Source organism: Maylandia zebra, linkage group LG2, assembly GCF_041146795.1.
Source record: "Maylandia zebra isolate NMK-2024a linkage group LG2, Mzebra_GT3a, whole genome shotgun sequence".
Taxonomy (NCBI): domain Eukaryota; kingdom Metazoa; phylum Chordata; class Actinopteri; order Cichliformes; family Cichlidae; genus Maylandia; species Maylandia zebra.
This window is the reverse complement of record NC_135168.1, coordinates 8576561-8596880: the sequence shown is the minus strand read 5'-3', so window position 1 is coordinate 8596880 and position 20320 is coordinate 8576561. Positions and strand designations below refer to the sequence as shown.

The 20320-nt window shown below is 43.6% G+C and overlaps 1 protein-coding gene across 1 annotated transcript; it reads right to left on the bottom strand.

Moving 5' to 3' along the window:
- Positions 1 to 559: 559 nt before the first annotated feature.
- LOC112433150 (protein NLRC3-like) lies at positions 560 to 15845 on the bottom strand. The gene is made up of 5 exons (XM_076888872.1): positions 14059 to 15845; positions 9419 to 9592; positions 8990 to 9163; positions 8640 to 8813; positions 560 to 1141 (listed from the first exon to the last, which is right to left on the bottom strand). Exons 1-5 carry the CDS (start codon positions 15144 to 15146, stop codon positions 949 to 951), a joined length of 1803 nt encoding a protein of 600 aa, XP_076744987.1. The 5' UTR covers positions 15147 to 15845; the 3' UTR covers positions 560 to 948.
- Positions 15846 to 20320: the final 4475 nt, after the last annotated feature.

The following is a 20320-nucleotide window of genomic DNA, read 5'->3' as shown; positions in this document are numbered from 1 at the left end:
TTAATGCTAAGTTGGCTGCTTTTAGCGGCTTATTCTAATTAGGGGTGAATAATTATTAGCAGCAAATGCTAATACCGTTTTCTCTTTCCTTATAACAATATGAGCAGTTAATGCTAATTTGATGTAAATTAGCATTATATTAGTGAGGAGTTAATGCTAAGTAGGCTGCCATTAGCAGCTAAAGGTAATTTGAGGTGAATAAGCACTAGTAGCTAATGCCAATACCCTTTTCTCTTGTGTTATAATGATGTGAAACGTTGATATTGTTCTCAAACAACAGAATTAGAATGAAATATTGATTCTAACAGGGCCCATAAACAGCATTAGCTTAGCAGCATTAGCTTATCAGAGTCTCCATCATGGTCACACAAATCCTTAGCGGAGCAAAGTGGCCTACTTAGCAATAGCTGCTGTAGAAATCAAAGGGAAAACAGTATTAGCATTAGCTGCTAAATGTGCACTTGAGAACAAATCTATTGTGAATTCAGCCGTGAATGTAGTGTTTCCAGTAAGCTTCCATTTCCAAATGTTAGCTGCTCCTGTCTGCCTCTTTGTCACACATACAGACTGAAATGATTCACAGCCTTGTTTCATCCTTCTGTCAGTGTCACTGACTGTCACTGTGACTGTGGACATACAGCATGGGAAACACACACATGGCTGATACTTGTATCTAAAGTTACAAAATGTTGTCTCTGTCCAAATATTACCTAACTGTAAGTCTACTTTTAATGAAACTCTCAACATGACTTATCAGTTATCATTAATGTTCCTGCAAACAGACTCCTTGAAGACCCCCTACATAAATATCCATGTACTATCCAGCTAGACTAGTGTGTCTGTCCCTGAAAATATTCCTGCATGTGTGATTGTTCATGTCTCATCTGCAGGAAACAAACAGGAAGTGAGTGAAAGACACAGGAAATGATTCCAGCTCTTCCTCCTATATCAGACATTCTCTCCATACCTGAGAGTGTCCAGTCTCCAGCCTGGATCCTTCAGTCCAGCCGACAGAAGCTTCATTCCTGAGAGATCTGGATGATTGTAGCTCAGGTCCAGCTCTCTCAGATGGGAGGGGTTGGAGGTCAGAGCTGAGGCCAGAGAAGTACAGCCTTCCTCTGTGATCAGACAGCCTGACAGACTGCAGACACACAAAACAACAATCCATCTGTTATCCATCTCTATAGCAGCATAACTAAGGGATGGTTCAGGGTCACCTGATCCAGCTCGAACTATAAGTTTTATCAAAAAGGAAAGTTTGAAGCTGATCGTCAAAGTAGAGAGGGTGTCTGTCTCCTGAACTCAAACTGGGAGCTGCTTCCACACCCAGTCCAACATAGCCAGGCTTTCTTTGCTGCTTTGACAAAACCTCAAATCCCAGTCAGAGATGGTGAGCATCATCACAGTGATGATCATTTCTCTGTTAACCCAGGCTTTCTGCTTCAGGATCTGTGCACGCTCACAGAACAAGGAGACCTTTAAACATCATTTCACTAAATGGATGGACTGAGCTCAGCCTACAGATGAACTGGATAAATAAAGATTTGACCTCAGTGTGCTCAGTGTTCCTGTCTATTCCTAACATATTCCTAACATGATAGCTGCACTTTAGAGCTCTAAAACTGGAACTGACACATATTTAAACTCCACATGTTACTCAGTACATTCAGTTCTGACACTCGCCCACAGTCCAACAAAGGAAACATGGAGATCACATCAGTTTGTCACCAAAGTCTAATTATTCCAGAGGGCAGTGTTGATACAACTAAAGTTATTTTTAAGCAAAGTTGAGTTTTTTATCGTCGGAGTACTTCAAGTCTGAAGTATCATTTAAATGCATTACACGCTGTTGATGGCAGCAAACAAACCACCCAAACAAACAGAGTTGGGAGGCTTGGGCAGACTACGTAGATTCAGCTAGTGGGAGGAGTCAAGATAAACCAAAGAAAGACAAGCTAACAGACGCCACAGTGAAGTGAGTAGCTACAAACTTCAGGCCAATTAGTGTTGTTGAAGAAGTCGGTCTGAGGAACGTTCTTAGGATCAACAAATGACGGCATGTATGAGCCTCCCTCAAGACGCACCATCACAAGAAGAACACATGAGCTGTAGAAAAAGGAGAGACTACGACAGCCACAGCGTTACAACGTGCACCAGCTGTTGGTCTCTCTGGAGACTACTGGGCATGGCTGGGTAACCATGGTTACTTGGAAGTTACAGTACATGATATTAATGAAGAGTGGGAGCTGCGTTCTATAGCAAACAATTTGTTATGAGGTAATCAGCTGATCTTACTTTAACCGGAAGCCCTTCACAATAATTGCAAAGCCTTTATTTTGTCCAACTACCATCAGTTCGTCTGTACTGATGGTAACTTAAAGTCACACTAATGCAGTTTAGTTTGTATAGTGTAAGTAGTAGAAGTATACTACAGTACTCTGATCACTGATAGGATAGATTTATGTAGATATACACCTTTGTGTTTAACATTACTGCATTATAGTACTGTGATCTTTGACCTTATATATGGTTATGTTAGCTATACTGACGTATGCATATAACTGGATATGTATCTTATCTATTCATCTTATTTGTCATGTATTTGTATTGTGTACTTCCTTTTTGTAAGAAACCACACACGTGATCACAGCCACAAGAATCAATCAGTGAAAGAATAAAGTGCCTCAAACCAAACCTTAAGCTCCTTATTCCACACGCTGGGCCTTCAGTGGTGCTCTGGCTGACACACCAGAGTGACTGGAGTGCTAAAGAGTGAATCGGACACACCAGTGTAATCCCTGATATCTCCACTACATTTAATCGTCCTTCAGCCTGTGGCTGCAGTTAGCTGGTCTGCTAGTTAGCTGGTGTGCTAGTTAGCCGGTGTGCTATTTAGCCGGTTCGCTAGTCAGCTGGTGTGCTAGTTAGCTGGTATGCTAGTTAGCCGGTTCGCTAGTCAGCTGGTGTACTAGTTAGCCAGTGTGCTAGTTAGCCGGTTCGCTAGTTAGCTGGTCTGCTACTTAGCTGGTTTGCTAGATAGCTGGTGTGCTAGTTAGCTGGTGTGCTAATTAGCAGAAATGTGACTTTACAGCTCGGCCTCACTCACTGACATTAGTCAGACATGACTGAATCTATATCACACTTAAAGCTTTCTGTAAATGAAAGGCTCAGTGAAAACGAGGCACTTCAGTCAATTTTTAAACACACACTCTGAATATAACCTGATCCAGACCAGGTTATAGGTTCAGCATCAGTAACCACGGTGATGTAGCCAGGTAAACACTTATGCATTTATGCTCACAATCACTCCAGTTAACCCAGCATGCATGTTTTTGGACTGTGGGAGGAAGCAGAGAACCTGAAGACAACCTACACAGGCCACACTATCACCCTTATTTACAGAATTATAATTTAATTGGGTGATAAAGTAAAGAAAATAAATATTTTAATAAAAAAATATTCATAAATGAACTATTATTCAAGTAAGTAAGTAGAATATATTTATATAGCACATAATCTCGTTTGTATAGAAATGTCTTCATCTGCTTTTTCAAAGAGTCAGTGGAGTCTAGACAGCATAAAGATAACAGCAGGGAGTTCCACAGCCTCGGTGCCTGAAAAGCTCGATCCCCACGTGTGTTGAACCGAGTCTGTGGGACCAATAGTGACCTCTGACCTAAAGACCTAAGTGCTCGGTATGAAGCATGAGGTTTCAACAGGTCAGAGATGCACTGAGGAGCTTCACCATGTACAGCTCTAAAAGTTATGAGTATAATGTTAAAATGAACCCTAAAATTTAGTGGCAACCAATGAAGAGAAGCCAAAACTGGAGTAATGTGTGACCTCTTGTTTGTGCCAGTTAAAAGTCTCGCCGCAGCATTCTGTACAGTGTGAAGCTCCAGAGCTGATTTGTTGAGACAAGTAAAAAGACCATTACAATACTCCAAGTGAGTAGAGATAAAAGCATGAAGAATCATCTCAAGTTCTGCCTTTGACACCAGTCTGAGTTTAGAAATGTTTCTTGGATGATAAAAACAGTTTTGAAACAGTTGTTTAGAGAGTTTCTCAAGCAACATTGAACTGTCGAAAATAACACCTAAGTTTCTGAGACTCGATTTAATGGAAGGACCTAAAAACTGATTTGCTGCCTAATTTCTGAAGACATGTGATCAGGAGCAATGATCAAAGTTTCTGTTTTATCCGTATTAAACTGGAGAAAGTTGAAGTTTCACAATTATTTGATTCCTGAAAGACAATTATTTAAACAAGAAAATGTAAAGCAAGTGTGTAAGTCCATCTCTGAATGTTTGTAAAGCATTCCTGCGTTAAGCTTAACAAACGACTGCCTCTTCTTGCTGCTACTTCAATCATGAAACTGCTTAATGATCAGCTGATCGGCTTTTCTGTCGCGAGTCCGTCTCTCTTGTTTGTTTTTGGCCCACTTTGCACCAGAAAGAGGAAACCAGCGGCTGAACAACAGCAGCACGTTTAAGCTTGATAAGCTGTTGTTACAATTTATTTAATATTACTTTCTACACCAGGATCTTTTTCTACGTAGCTGACGCTGGTAACTGTGCAGGGGCGGATCTAGCAAAGTTTAGCCAGGGGGGCCGATAGGGCATTAACTGGGAAAAGGGGGCACAAAGACATACTTTTCTTTCTTATTCTCATTTAAAATGTCGAGCTTTTAATAAATAATTATCTGACACCCAAAGTTTTAATTTGATGTAAAAGGAATAGCAGTCAATTACTGTATATAGTGACTATTAAGTCTAATATATATACCCTAGTAAGCTATAGTACTTTTTCCTTTGGGAAGGTACCATCTGTGCAGTCTGCAATTTTGTTGAAGAAAGATGTTGAATCTATTTAATATTTCTTGAAAAATAATTGATTTCTGTGCATTTTTTTTCACACTGCATCAAATTAAGGTTGATTACGTCGATTAAGCATCATGAGGTGGAGCGTGAGGGGTGGTTCCCTATTTTTTATTTATTTATTTTTGTTGTTGCTGGGAGTTGGAACCCTATTAGTTAGGTTGCTTAATATTTACGCTAAGTACTCTTTAAAATACCAGAATAGGGAGGATGGTGTAGGTCTAAGTTTATTAGATTGATCAGTATTGCTGAACTATGAAATATTTTTTTTTGCATACAGGTATAACAGAATAGCTTTAGTGTAGTTGTTGTTTTAAACTTTAGTATGAACTTATACAAAATGCAGCAAGATATTTAAAAAAACAGTTTTGTTGATTAAAAAACACTATATCGGATTCATATCGGTATCGGCAGATATCCAAATTTATGATATCGGTATCGGTATCGGACATAAAAAAGTGGTATCGTGCCATCTCTAGTAACTATACTACTAACTATAGTTAACTCTACGTAGTTACTTAGAGTTAAAATATTGTAAGTCAGTTACTAAAAGTAATTAATTACTTGAAAAGTAACTATTGCGTTACTTTAAAAAAAATGTTCAACCCTCTGGGGTCCAGGGTATAATTGGCCATTTTTAACTACTTTTGATTTGACCTCTATATTCCACCTTTAAAAACTATTTACTTTGCCTGTTTGGTATCATTCTTTTCAGCACAACCTCACGTGTCTGAATTTACAGTTATGTTTTCATTTTGACATACTGTATTAACACAATTGACCTAAAATCAGACAAAAAACAATATGAGTAGAAAAAGTTATATTTTTTACTGTTACAACCACAAACATGTTTAATAAATCATTAACTTGAAATCTAATAATTTTAATATTTTAATAATATTTTAATAATAATAATAATAATAATAATAATAATGGATTGCATTTATATAGCGCTTTTCGGGCCTTAAAGTGCTTTACAATGCCACTATTCATTCACTCTCACATTCACACACTGGTGGAGGCAACTACAGTTGTAGCTACAGCTGCCCTGGGGCAGACTGACAGAAGCGAGGCTGCCATATCGCACCATCGGCCCCTCTGGCCATCACCAGTAGGCGCTAGGTGAAGTGTCTTGCCCAAAGACACAATGACCGAGACTGTCCGAGCCGGGGCTCGAACCGGCAACCTTCCGGTTACAAGACGAACACCCTTAAAATCCTATACACAAGGTTTGCAAACAACCATTTTGTTATTTGTAACAATTTACCTTTTACCTTGATTTTTTAAAAATAACTATTTCAAACTATTTACAGAACAATCAGCTGTTCTGCATTAAATAAGATGCCACAAATTATTTGTGCCACTCCAAAAAAATAATTTCTGTCCACCATAAAGGAGAACATCACAGCCTGATACCTGCAGGTCTGACAGCAGCAGGTGTATCACTGCTGTTTCTACCTGGAGACACCGTTTACACTGTAATCTGCATTTGCTGGTTTTGTGGCAGCACCTGTAACAATTCCATTCAATTCAACTCTATTTATATAGTGCCAAATCACAACAGTCGCCTCAGGGCACTTAACATTCAGCAACTGCCTCATTGTTCTGACAGACAACATAAAACTATCCACTACACTACACACTAACTTTTTTTGTTCTTTTTTCCCCTACACACTAACTACACAACACAACATACTATGCACACACTCCAAATACGCTAAACGTCACAAATCTCACATCTCACACCGTCACTCCTAAAACTTCCCCCTCTTCCTAAACAACCAAATGTCATGTTGCTATATCATTTTTTTGATTGGTCGACATGGTTCATTTTTCCACCAACAGGAAAGGGATGATTTGGGGTTTTTTTTGCTCATAAGCAGAGAGTGCTTGCTGTGCTGTCCTTAGACAGTAAAAGTGACGAAACTATTGAGGAAAAAAACGCTGCGTATATATTGTTTATCATGACTCTGGTTTTATGTGACCTATCAACACAATTTAAAAACTGGTATATGTCACCTTGTTGCTTTGTAATCTTGAAGTGGTCATGTGATTGGCTTACCATGAATACTTTATTCTTCCTCAGCCAAACAGCAGCACTCATGCGATTGTTTTGCCCCCTTAGCTCCAGGTGTTGTGCCAAAAAGTGATCGTCTGCCAGAAAGTGATCGCTGTCCGCGGGAGTGCATGCAGCTGCTTAACCCTTTAAAGCCGGTCAGAGTGGGCACACTCTGTTTTGCGTAACATAATATTCCAGAAACACGCTTTGCCGATCCGATCAGCTGTTTGTAACACTTCCTACTTTGGAATTGACATCAGCGTGAACTATCGCATATCCGCCATGACCTGCCCAAAACCAGAAGTGATGTCATTTTTGCAGAAATGTATTTTTTACCATCATGGCCTCATAACCCTATACTAGTGTTTTTTAAAGTTATGTTTGACTTTCTGACTTTCTGTGTTGTTTCTGGGATGCTTAGGACTCATATTGCACTGCTGGAAATAGTTTATTTTGATGCATATGCTGCTTTTTTGCAAATTTGCACTATAATATTTATTTTCGTTTTTCCTGCAGTGTATAGAAATTAGTGTATTTCAAAAATAAAACTATGAAGACACTCAAAATAAATTTCATGTGGTGGGAAACTATTTTGTGCAACTTTTTTGTATTTACAGTTTTGAGGGATAAGCCTCTTAAATTTCTCTAACTAGAAATATATGTTAAAAAACAAAAACGATTTTCAATTTTTTTTTAGTTTATTGCACTTTTTGCAATTTATGTAATTTCTATGCACTTAATGCATGCATATTATTAAAATTTAGGCTGTAATGGTTGTATTGATGTAGAGCAACTTGAAATGCTCCCAAAAATGGCTCCACAGCATGTAAAAATATAATATAAGCTGTGGCGGACTTGGTTCTATGGTAAGTCTTAAAGGGTTAAAGCTGTAGCGCCCAGATTACTTATAGCTACTTCCATGCAGCTGATATAAGATTGGTTGTTGAAAAATAGTAACGCAACCGCACCGAATCCAATTCAGGATTTTGATTTCCATCACACTTCCACTGGATGCCCAGCTGCTCTCCTATTATGTGATTATCATCAACACAGAACTGGAGGATAAGACCGCGGTTCTGGGGGTTGGGAAGCTCATCTTGTAACCAGAAGGTTGCCAGTAGGATCTCTCTGTCTTGGTCGTTGTGTTCTTGGAACACAAGACACTTCAGTATGTAGTTAGTACCGGGCGACTCCCCTCCCCCACATCGGCACCAGAACCCTGTATTATCTACAGGGTAAGAATGCCTGTTTTATCAAACTATGGCCATTACTACTGTGATCATTTGCAGCCCAGTGTGCTGCTCTCTCTGCTGGGATGAACCACTGGAGCTCACCCAGTCATCCCTTTCTTTCTCTCAAGAAGAAGTGAAATAAATGTATGTATTATGTTACGAGTCTAATATTCTTTAAATCAAACTGTAATGAATAAATGAAGCAAGAAGATTTGGTGGCTCCAAGTGTTGTAGAAGAAAAGATAAACATCTCATTTTGAGAAATCAGCCTTTAAAATTAAGTACTGTGAATAAAAAACTAACAGCAAACCAATCGGTAGTCGCCAATTACTTTTGAAAGTAATTCAGAGTCCAATTATCCACTCAAATGTAAATAAAAGTTCACTTGACAGCTGTATAAAGGTTACCTGTTTATACAATAATATAAGTCACATTTCAAATGATCATCTGTGGAAAAGTTTGAATCCTGACCTGAGAGTTTCCACTGCACACTGTGAACTCTTTAGTCCAGCGGACAGAAGCTTCACTCCTGAATCCTGCAGGTCAGAGTTACTCAGGTCCAGCTCTCTCAGACTGGAGGACTGGGAGCTGAGGACTGAGGACAGAGCTTCACAGCTTCTCTCTGACAGGTTACAGCCACTCAGTCTGAAAAATAAAAGACAATCTATAAAACAAGTACTCATGTAGAGTTTGTTAATACATTTCACAACATTAAATGTTGACTTTCTATTTTTAAAGGAAACATAAACATACTAAGATACAACATCATATGTATGAACTTTAATTAATAATTCTAAAAACTAAATGTTTTCTGATCTGACCTCAGAGTATTCAGTTTACAGTTTAAACGTTGTAGTCCAGCAGACAGAAGCTTCACTCCTGAATCCTGCAGCTTTCTGATACTCAGGTCCAGCTCTGTCAGACTAGAGGACTGCGAGCTGAGAACTGAGGACAGAGCTTCACAGTTTTCCTCTGAGAGTTCACAGATGTTAAGTCTGAAGATAAAAACATGAATAAAGATTGTTGTTAAAGTGTAATCAGGGTGCAATAGCTTATTGTCTTGTGCTGAGCAGGTTAGTATAAGTTCACTTTAACTTATAAATGAATAAAAATGCTATGGAACAAGGATAACTGGATAAAGTTTACCTTTACTGGTTAAATTATTGATTATTTTTGTTAGTTGATATAAACAAAACCAAACATCAAACATATAAACAAACAGAACTAAACATAATACAAATTGATCTGACCTCAGAACATTCAGTTTGGCATGTGGACTCTCCACTGCAGCAGACAGAAGCTTTACTGCTGAAGCTTTCAGGCTGTTGGTACTCAGGTCCAGCTCTCTCAGACTACAGGACTGGGAGCTGACCACTGACAACAAATTTTCACAGCCTTTCTCTGAGATGTTACAGCTGCTCAGTCTGAGAGAGAAAGGGAAAAAAACAAAACAAAACAAAAAATATATGTGATCAAATGAAATTTGTTTATATGTTAAACCTTTTAAAAAAAAACAAAAAAAACAAACCTATGACACTATGAGTGCTACCAGTCCAGTGCACACGATTGGTACCTTGATGGTACCTTGCTCAGGGGTACCATCAAGGTAGCTGTTCGGTGGATTCGACCCCTGACCTTATGATCATGGGGCGACCACTCTACCTACTGAGCTAATAATTCTGTGTACACTATCATACAATATTAACTAAAACAATTATTTTAGAAAATCTTACTAATTCAGTAATTGTTATGCTATTTAACTGTGAGTAACACTGGATTTTAAACACTAGCTGTATAAAACTCCTCCTGTTAAAGGTGTGTATAAAGGAGATGAGCTGAAATGCAGACTTCATGGAGAATGTTTGCTGTCAGCATATATCAAAGACAAAGCAGAGATCCATCCAGTCTCTTCCACTAAGCCCACAGAGGGAAAGACAACCATTCTCACACACACACCTGCATGAAGTTTAGATCACCAGGTAATCTAACTGCATGTCTGTGGACAGTGGGAAGAAACTGTAGAGGACCCAGAGAGAACCCACTGTAATTCTGTGGGAACACTGGTTATGGAAGCCTTACAGTTAGATATGAATACTGTCAAGAAACAGGACCTGAGTGGCAATTTCAATTATGAAGCCCAAGTTCTCCTCCTTGAATCGCTACCTTATCGTGGTGGAGGGGTTTGTGTCCCCCAGGGATCCCAGGGGCTATGTTGTCTGGGGGCTTTTGCCCCCTGGTAGGGTCTCCCATGGCAAATTGGTCCTGGGTGAGGGACCAGACAAAGAGCGATTCAGAAGACCCTTATGAAAAGGATATCGAGAGAACAGTTTACCCTCCCCGGGATAGGGTTACCAGGGCCCCCCCCCTGGAGCCAGGCCCGGGGAGGGTGCCCGAGGGCGAGCGTCTGGTGGCCGGGCCTTAGTCCATGGGGCCTCCCGCAGGCCCACCACCCGCAGGAGGCGCCATAGGGGTCGGGTGCATTGTGTGCCGGGTGGCGGCCAGGAGCGGAGGCCCTGGTGGACTGACCCCCAGCTGCCAAGACTGGCAATAGGGACATGGAATGTCACCTCTCTGGTGGGGAAGGAGCCTGAGTTAGTGCGTGAGGTTGAGAGGTACCGGCTAGATATAGTCGGGCTCACCTCTACGCATGGCTTGGGCTCTTGAACCAGTCTCCTGGAGAGGGGCTGGACTCTGTCTCAGTCTGGAGTTGCCCCTGGTGAGAGGCGGCGGGCTGGGTGGGTATTCTAATATCCCCTCGGCTTGCTGCCGGTACGTTGGGGATTTTCCCGGTGGACGAGAGGGTTTGTTCCCTGCGCCTTAGGGTCGGGGAACGGGTCCTGACTGTCATCTGCGCTTATGCGCCGAGTGGCAGTTCAGAGTTCCTAGAGTCCCTGGAGGAGGGGGGGGGGGGGGGGGGGTGCTGGAAGGTGCTCCACCTGGAGACTCTGTTGTCCTGCTGGGAGACTTCAATGCTCACGTGGGTAACGACAGCGAGACCTGGAGGGGCTTGATTGGGAGCAACGGCCTCCCTGATCTGAACCCGAGCGGTGCTTTGTTATTGGACTTCTGTGCTAATCACAGTTTGGCCATAATGAACACCCTGTTCGAACATAAGAGTGTCCATAAGTGCACGTGGCACCAGGACGCTCTAGGCCGTAGGTCGATGATCGATTTTGTAATCGTATCACCAGACCTGCGACCATATGTTCTGGACACTCGGGTAAAGAGAGGGGCTGAGCTGTCAACTGATCACCACCTGGTGGTGAGTTGGATCAGGTGGCGGGGGAGGACGCTGGACAGACCTGGTGCACCTAAACGCGTAGTGAGGGTGTGCTGGGAACGTCTAGCAGAGGCCCCAGTCCGCGAGATCTTCAACGCACACCTCCGGCAGAGCTTCAACAGCATTCCGAGGGAGACTGGGGACATTGAGTCCGAATGGACCATGTTCAGCGTCTCCATTGCCAAAGCTGCTGCATTGAGCTGCGGCCGCAAGGTGGTTGGTACCTGCCGTGGTGGTAATCCCCGAACCAAATGGTGGACACCAGAGGTGAAGGGAGCCACCAGGCTGAAGAAGGAGTCCTATCGGGCTTGGTTAGCCTGTGGGACTCCGGAGGCAGCCGACAGGTATCGACAGGCCAAGCGGAATGTGGCTCGGGCAGTGGCTGAAGCAAAAACTCGGGTGTGGGAGGAGTTCGGAGAGGCCATGGAAAAAGACTTTCGGACTGCCTCGAAGAGATTCTGGCAAACCGTCAGGCGTCTCAGGAGGGGAAAGCGGTGCTCTACCTGCACTGTGTATAGTGCTGGCGGAGCGCTGCTGACGTCGACTGAGAAAATTGTTAGGCGGTGGAAGGAATACTTCGAGGACCTCCTTAATCCCACTGACACGTCTTCCGAGGAGGAAGCAAAGTCTGGGGATGAGGGGAATGACCCGCCAATTTCCGGGGGCGAGGTCACTGAAGCAGTTAAACAACTCCTTGGTGGCAGAGCCCCTGGTGTTGATGAGGTCCGCCCCGAGTTCCTGAAGGCTTTGGACGTTGTAGGGCTGTCCTGGTTGACACGCCTCTGCAATGTTGCATGGTGATCAGGGGCAGTACCTGTGGACTGGCAGACCGGGGTGGTGGTCCCCATCTTTAAGAAGGGGGACCGGAGGGTGTGTTCCAACTACAGGGGTATCACACTCCTCAGCCTCCCTGGGAAAGTCTATGCCAGGGTGCTGGAAAGGAGAGTTCGTCCGCTAGTCGAACCTCGGATACAGGAGGAACAATGCGGTTTTCGTCCTGGTCGCGGAACACTGGACCAGCTCTTTATCCTCTCGAGGATACTTGAGGGTGCATGGGAGTTTGCCCAACCAGTCTACATGTGTTTTGTGGACTTGGAGAAGGCATTCGACCATGCCCCTCGGGGTGTCCTGTGGGAGGTGTTGCGGGAGTATGGGGTGTCTGGCCCATTGCTACGGGCCATTCGATCCCGATACAACCGTTGCAAGAGCTTGGTTCGCATTGCCGGCAATAAGTCGGACTCGTTCCCGGTGGGTGATGGGCTCCGCCAGGGCTGCCCTTTGTCTCCGGTTCTGTTCATAATTTTTATGGGCAGGATTTCTAGGCGCAGCCAAGTGGCGGAGGGCTTTCGCTTTGGTGGCCTCAGAATCTCATCTCTGATTTTTGCGGATGATGTGGTTCTGTTGGCTTCATCGGGTGAGGGCCTCCAGCTCGCACTGGAACGGTTCGCAGCCGAGTGTGAAGCAGCGGGAATGAGGATCAGCACCTCCAAATCTGAGGCCATGGTTCTCAGCCGGAAAAGGGTGGAGTGCCCACTCTGGGTCGGAGATGAGTTCCTGCCCCAAGTGGAGGAGTTCAAGTATCTCGGGGTCTTGTTCGCGAGTGATGGGAGAAGGGAGCCGGAGATCGACAGACGGATTGGGGCTGCAGCTGCAGTAATGCGGACGCTGCACCGGTCCGTCGTGGTGAAGAGGGAGCTGAGTGTAAAAGCGAAGCTCTCAATTTACCGGTCGATCTACGTCCCTACCCTCACCTATGGCCACGAGCTGTGGGTAGTGACCGAAAGAACGAGATCGCGGATACAAGCGGCAGAAATGAGCTTCCTCCGAAGGGTGGCTGGCCTCTCCCTTAGAGATAGGGTGGGAAGTTCGGCCATCCGGGAGGGGCTCAGAGTAGAGCCGCTGCTGCTCCACATCGAAAGGAGCCAGCTGAGGTGGTTCGGGCATCTGACAAGGATACCCCCTGGGCGCCTCCTGGGTGAGGTGTTCCAGGCATGTCCCACCAGGAGGAGGCCCCGGGGCAGACCCAGTACACGCTGGAGAGATTATATCTCTCGGCTGGCCTGGGAACGCCTTGGTATTCCCCCGGATAAGCTGGAGGAGGTGGCTGGGGAGAGGGAGGTCTGGGCCTCTTTGCTTAGGCTGCTGCCCCCGCGACCCGGCCTCAGATAAAGCGGATGAAGATGGATGGATGGATGGAAGCCCAAGTTTTCCCTCCATCCTGGATGAAAACAGGACAGTCACAGCAGAGATTTATAATAAAAAAGGGAGAGTGTGCACTGAAAATGAGATAAAAAACAAACTGCTGGATTTGGAGACGTGAACAAGCTGACGATAATAAACCTGTCAGAGGGGCTGAAGGATCAGAGCTCATGTTCTTATTGGCTGGGCCTGGATTGTACTTTGATAAGAGATATAGACAAAAATGTGTCAGAAATACTGACACGGCCTGCTGGACTGAAAAAATATTTACTGAGTGAATGATAATCATTTAATTCACTATTTTTATGTTTTTTAACTGTTCTTTGAACTCAGCATTTCTGATTTATTTCCCATGGTTTTAAGATTTTTATCGATTATAAGATTTTAAGCAATGAGTTCATGTTTACTTACAGAGCTTTATTGGAGGCTTTGACCACTGGCAGCATTCTCAGAAGAGCCTCCTCTGAAGCAGAATATTTCTTAAAGTCAAACTCATCCAGATCTTCTTCTGATGACAGTAACATGAAGGTCAGAGCTGAGCACTGAGCAGGAGACAGTTTACCTGTGGAGAGACTTCCTGAAGTCCTGTATTGTTGGATCTCCTCCACTAGAGAACGATCATTCAGTTCATTCAGACAGTGGATCAGATTGATGCTTTTCTCTGCAGACAGATTCTCACTGAGCTTCTTCTTGATGTACTGGACTGTTTCCTGATTGGTCTGTGAGCTACTTCCTGTTTGTGTCATCAGACCTCGTAGGAGAGTCTGATTGGTCTGCAGTGAAAGACCCAGGAGGAAGCGGAGGAACAAGTCCAGGTGTCCATTTGGACTCTGTAAGGCCTTGTTCACAGCACTCTGGTGAAAAGATTCTTTTTGGTTTAAAAAGCTAAATCTCTTGGAGGTTATTTGTTTCTGTTCAAGAAGATTTTTTCCAGAGTTGCTGAAGGTCAGATGGACATGAAGAGCAGCCAGAAACTCCTGAACACTCAGATGGATGAAGCAGAACACCTTGTCCTGGTACAGTTGTTTCTCCTCTTTAAAGATCTGTGTGAACACTCCTGAGTACACTGAGGCTGCTCTGATATCGATGCCACACTCTGTCAGGTCTGATTCATAGAAGATCAGGTTTCCTTTCTGCAGCTGAACAAAAGCCAGTTTTCCCAGTGACTCCATCATCTTCCTGCTCTCTGGACTCCAGTGTGGATCTGTCTCAGCTCCTCCATCATACTTGACCTTCTTCACTTTGGCCTGAACCACCAGGAAGTGGATGTACATCTCAGTCAGGGTCTTGGGCAGCTGTCCTCCCTCTCTGGTTTCCAGCACATCCTCCAGAACTGTAGCAGTGATCCAGCAGAAGACTGGGATGTGGCACATGATGTGGAGGCTTCGTGATGTCTTGATGTGGGAGATGATCCTGCTGGCCTGCTCCTCATCTCTGAATCTCTTCCTGAAGTACTCCTCCTTCTGTGGGTCAGTGAACCCTCTGACCTCTGTCACCATGCCAACACAGTCAGGAGGGATCTGATTGGCTGCTGCAGGTCGTGTGGTTATCCAGAGGCGAGCAGAGGGAAGCAGTTTCCCCCTGATGAGGTTTATCAGCAGCACATCCACTGAGGTGGACTTTCTAGGGTCAGTTAGGATTGTAGTTTTGTGGAAGTCCAGAGGAAGTCGACACTCATCCAGACCATCAAAGATGAACACAACCTGGAAGTCTTCAAAGCTGCAGATTCCTGCTTCTTTGGTTTCAGTAAAGAAGTGATGAACAAGTCCCACCAAGCTGAACTTTTCCTCTTTCAGCACATTCAGCTCTCTGAAAGTGAATGGAAATATGAACTGGATGTCCTGGTTGGCTTTGTCTTCAGCCCAGTCCAGGCTGTATTTCTGTGTTAAGACTGTTTTCCCAATGCCAGCCACTCCCTTTGTCAGCACTGTTCTGATTGGTTCATCTCTTCCAGGTGAGGCTTTAAAGATGTTTTCTTGTCTGATTGTTGTTTCTGGTCTGTCTGGTTTCCTGGATGCTGTTTCAATCTGTCTGACCTCATGTTCATCATTGACCTCTGCAGTCCCTCCCTCTGTGATGTAGAGCTCTGTGTAGATCTGATTCAGGAGGGTTGGGTTTCCTGCTTTAGCGATGCCCTCAAACACACACTGGAACTTCTTCTTCAGCTTAGACTTAAGTTTACGATGACAAACTGCAGCTTGAAGTTCTGAATAATAATAATAATAAAAATGCAACTTTAACAATCACATTTTACAAAATGCTGATGACAATTTCTGACCCACTGAGAAATGACTGAACACACTGGTGTCACAAGTGTCTCATTTATCCAGCAGCTTAAATCTTTAGATAAATCCTCTTACTGCTCTGCAGACGGTCAGCCAGCTCCTCCTGCTTCATTCTCCTCAGGAAGTCCACTGCGATCTTCACAAACGCCTCTCTGCTGCTGCTCCTCTGACTCTCTAAGCATTCTGGGTAATCTGGACTCAGAACCTTCTGGATCTTCTTCAGCTCGTTCTTCACAAAAGTGATGATGTTGTCCTGCAGCAGCTGGAACAGAATATTTATGAATGAGCCAATCAGACTGAAATCATGGAGCCAAACATCAGATCCATGTTGGACACACTGACGATCCACTGGTCTACAAAGAGCAGCATGGAGATGACTGTGAACAGAACAGATGTAACAGTAGTTGTTGTACATGTACAGACCATAAATATGGAGTCCAGCTGTGTTTGATGCTGCTGGGCAGACTGACCACTGGGAACCTCTGAGCTCTGCTGCTCCACTCTGTGGAGGAACCATGAAGGATTAGATCAACACAGGATAAAGATCCAGGAGTTTCTGCTCAAATAACTTCATCTGAATCAAGTCTGTCAAGTTTTAAACTCTCAGATTGTGAACATATCAGTAATTTTCAGTCTGTTTTCATGGACGTCCTTTCAGTGGTGATGTCAGGGATGATTTTGAAGAAGCTCATCAAACTGAACCATCAGCAGATCACTGCTCCAAAACCAGAACATGATCCGAGTCTCCCTCCACCACCAGAACACCAGCTTTACTAACGTGGTAGATCAGTGTAGTACAGATCAATAACTGATGAGTCATTTGATCAAAATCACTGAGTGCTTCACGTCTGACCCTCTGATGCTTCTGTAGACATTTTGCATATTTAATGAATGTCTGACAGTTTTACATTCATTCTATGAACACAGTGGAAATGTTGTGTTATAGTCTCCATGTTGTTTCCAGCATCATAAATTCTTAAGTTCAGAAAATTAGATTCTTTCTTCACAGCTGAAAAACAACAACATTTATTCTCTATTGAAATCTGCATCGTCCACTCCAAAGGTCACAATCTGAAGGTAACATCTGGTTTTGTTCCCTGTGGTTAACTCTGAGCATCAGTATGGTGGGATTTATCCACTACATCCACACCACTGTGGTTCAGTGTTGTCCTGATGGAGTAACAGCAGCCAGTATGATCCAGGCTTTAGCTGCTGGGTCTCTGTGTGACCTCTCAGACTGTTTAACAGATCAGACACAAAGAGAATCAGAGCAGCTCTGTTCTTTAAAGACAAACATGAACCCACTCAGGTCACACTTTCCCCACAGATATGAGCATCACTGTCCTCAAACAGCAAATGACCAAGTCGAACATTTGGATCTTTTCTCTTTCATTGTTTTCTTTTTAATGAATCTTTGTAACAATCTGAGGATGTTTCAGGTCATATTTATCCAGGAAACACAAACATGTAAAGGAGTCATCACAGCTCTCTGACCTCGTTGCTCCAGGTTCACCACTGAAGAGTGGAGGGTTTCCTTTGGACCAGTCACTCCTCACAGACGGACAGCTGGACCCTGCAGACTGTGACCTCTGACCTCTGCAGACACAAACATGATTGAAGCAGCTGTGATCACACAGACTGCAGATAATGCAGCTGTTTCCTGTCAGTAACATCCTCTTAGATTAGAGTTCAGCTTTTTACAGGAAAACTGGACAAAACTGATTTTTGTTACAAACTCATTTTCATTTCCTCTCAGCTCACAAACACAGTCAGACAATCAACCAGAGTCAACACTGATTATAATGTCAGTGCAGAATTATTTCTGTTACTCAGTGAGTTCAGCTCTCTGACCTCGTTGCTCCAGGTTCACCACTGAACTCTGGATTTAGATCTTTGGACCGGTCACTCCTCACAGACGGACAGCTGGACCCTGCAGACTCTGCTCTGTCCTCCTCTTCCTCCATCATCATCTTCAGTCAGTCTGAGAGGTAAACCACAAACACTCAGTGAGTTCACATTAACAGGAGGAACTGAGTTACAGTCGCTGACCTCTGACCTGTCATGTGACCTAGAAACCAGGTCAATATGTCTGTAGGTTCAGTCATCCAGGTCATGTGATCTAAGGAGCTTGGAGAGAAAAGAGACGTCTTTAAGTTTCTGGAAGACGTTTCATCAGAGAAGCTTCTTCAGCTCTAAAACCAAACGGTGGAGAGTCCCAGATATTTAAACCTGAGAGGGAAAGAAAGCATGTCGCTGACCCACCACTGATGTTATTTCAAGGAGGAAACTGAGAGCCTTTGCACCAGGAGCACAAACATCAGCTCCAGCAATGATCCACTGATGTGTTTTTATTCCATGTATGAATGTTGTTATTGACAGAGATGACGTTTGTGTGTCAGTGATGCAGTGACTGTTGTTGTTACCTGTACAGGCTGGTTAGACTCTATGAAACAGATCATACAGATCTCTGCATGTTAGAAGAGACTATTAAAGGTCATGAATGAGACAAAGGCAGGGAGGCGTCCTTTACAGCTAAACAGCAGAGTGAGAGAACAGCCAGCACCTCTACATTTATCACATTATACAGCACATGTATGATACTGACAGGGATGAGAAGAATTTAGTGATTCTGATCCCATCATTGATATTACTTATTGATTCTCAGTAGCTCTGCTCTGACAGTCACCACCATCACTGAGCAGCATATCAAAGACATTTGTGCACATTAACTGCATGTTGTGGCTCAAATGTTTGTGCATGTTGGAGGCATTTCCTCTTTGTTGTGATCAGTGTTGGTCATTACTCAAAACAGTCATTATTACACATATTACACAGAACACTTTGATTAAAAGTAATGGAGTACGTTACTTCATTACTCCTCATAACATTACTTTGATGTTAAAATGAACAAATGAGCATGTAACAACATAAAGCTGAGGTACAGCCCCACACACCAACACAGATCCTGATGAGGTCACGTGATGTTTCTCTGAGTGTTTATGAACACAAATCAAAGATGAAACAGCACAAAGACACTTCAAAGTGATTCTACTGTAGAAACATGAACAGGTAGAAACCTGCAGCCTGACTGCTCATCACTTTGTTACCTGTTCAAGTTCAGCAGCAGCATCTCACTTTATCACGGTGCTGGTCTGGGGTCAGTGTTTACTCAGCTTTAACCTCACTCTGGCTTCTTGGCTAGCTTAGCGTTAGCTTAGTGTTAGCTTAGTGTTAGCTGAACGTTAGCTTAGTGTTAGCATGCTGTGTGCTAGCTCAGCGTCAGAGCTCTGCAGGCGTCTCGTGTGTAAATATTAATCACAGTGACAGTAAAGGAGGTAAAGGGCTGTGACGTCATCACGTACGCTGCGTCCTCTGTGGGCTCTGAGTGAACTCAAAGTACAAACTACAAGTACACAAACACGAACGTAGCTCAGAGTGGCGGACACACTCGGCCTCGTTGGTCCAGCTGTGAGTCCGTTACCGTGAACTATGGAGCGGCAGATTTGTGCTGAACTAAGCTGCACACAGCTGATGTTAGCCAGGAAACATTACACACTGACTTTAATGGAGAGACCGGAAATACAAACACACACAGTTTGTTGTGTGAAGAAATCAAACACGAGCTGAACAAACAGTAAAGTTCCTAAAGACAAACTGTTAAAGGAGGAAACAAAGCAAACTTACAGTTTCTTCACACACCAACAACAAGCTCCACTCCACGAAGTTCAGGAAGTGAAATTAAACTTTGAGCAGGAAGGAAACACCCAAAGAGACGTTTGAGGACAATCACGAGCATTGGAACACTGTGCTGCGTTCAGTTGCACCTCGGAAACTCCAAACCTCTGGCAGGCTGTGATTTATTTCTGCTGGTTTTCCTGTTTGAAGCACAAACATCCGTCATCAATTTGTTGTTGTTCTTCCTGCAGCGTTTAAATGTTTCAGCACTGAACTGATGTTTCTTCAAAGCTCATTTCAACCTGTTGAAGTCATGAATGAAAGTGCAGACTGAGAGTGGATCACATGATGTTTGAGGTGTGTCATGTGACATGTTCAGTATTGTCACACATGTCTAGATTGTCCCTGATATCATAACTGCTCAAACACTGATGGTTATATTTGAAGAATTATTCCTGATGGCAGCAAAGTTTGAATGGAGCTGTCTGTCTGTGCTGATTTGTCGCCCTCTGGAGGTCAAAGCACAAACTGCATGATGTCACTGTAACCACCACAGTGACAGGAAGTGTTTTTATGACTGAAACACTGAAATGATGCTAACGGCTGTCGTTAGGCTCACTGACAGCAGTGCTGATGTGTTCATGTCAAACACTGGCTCAGGTCAGACTCCTTCATCCTTCTCCAGCGTGAGGCCGCCCTCAGACCCACAGGAG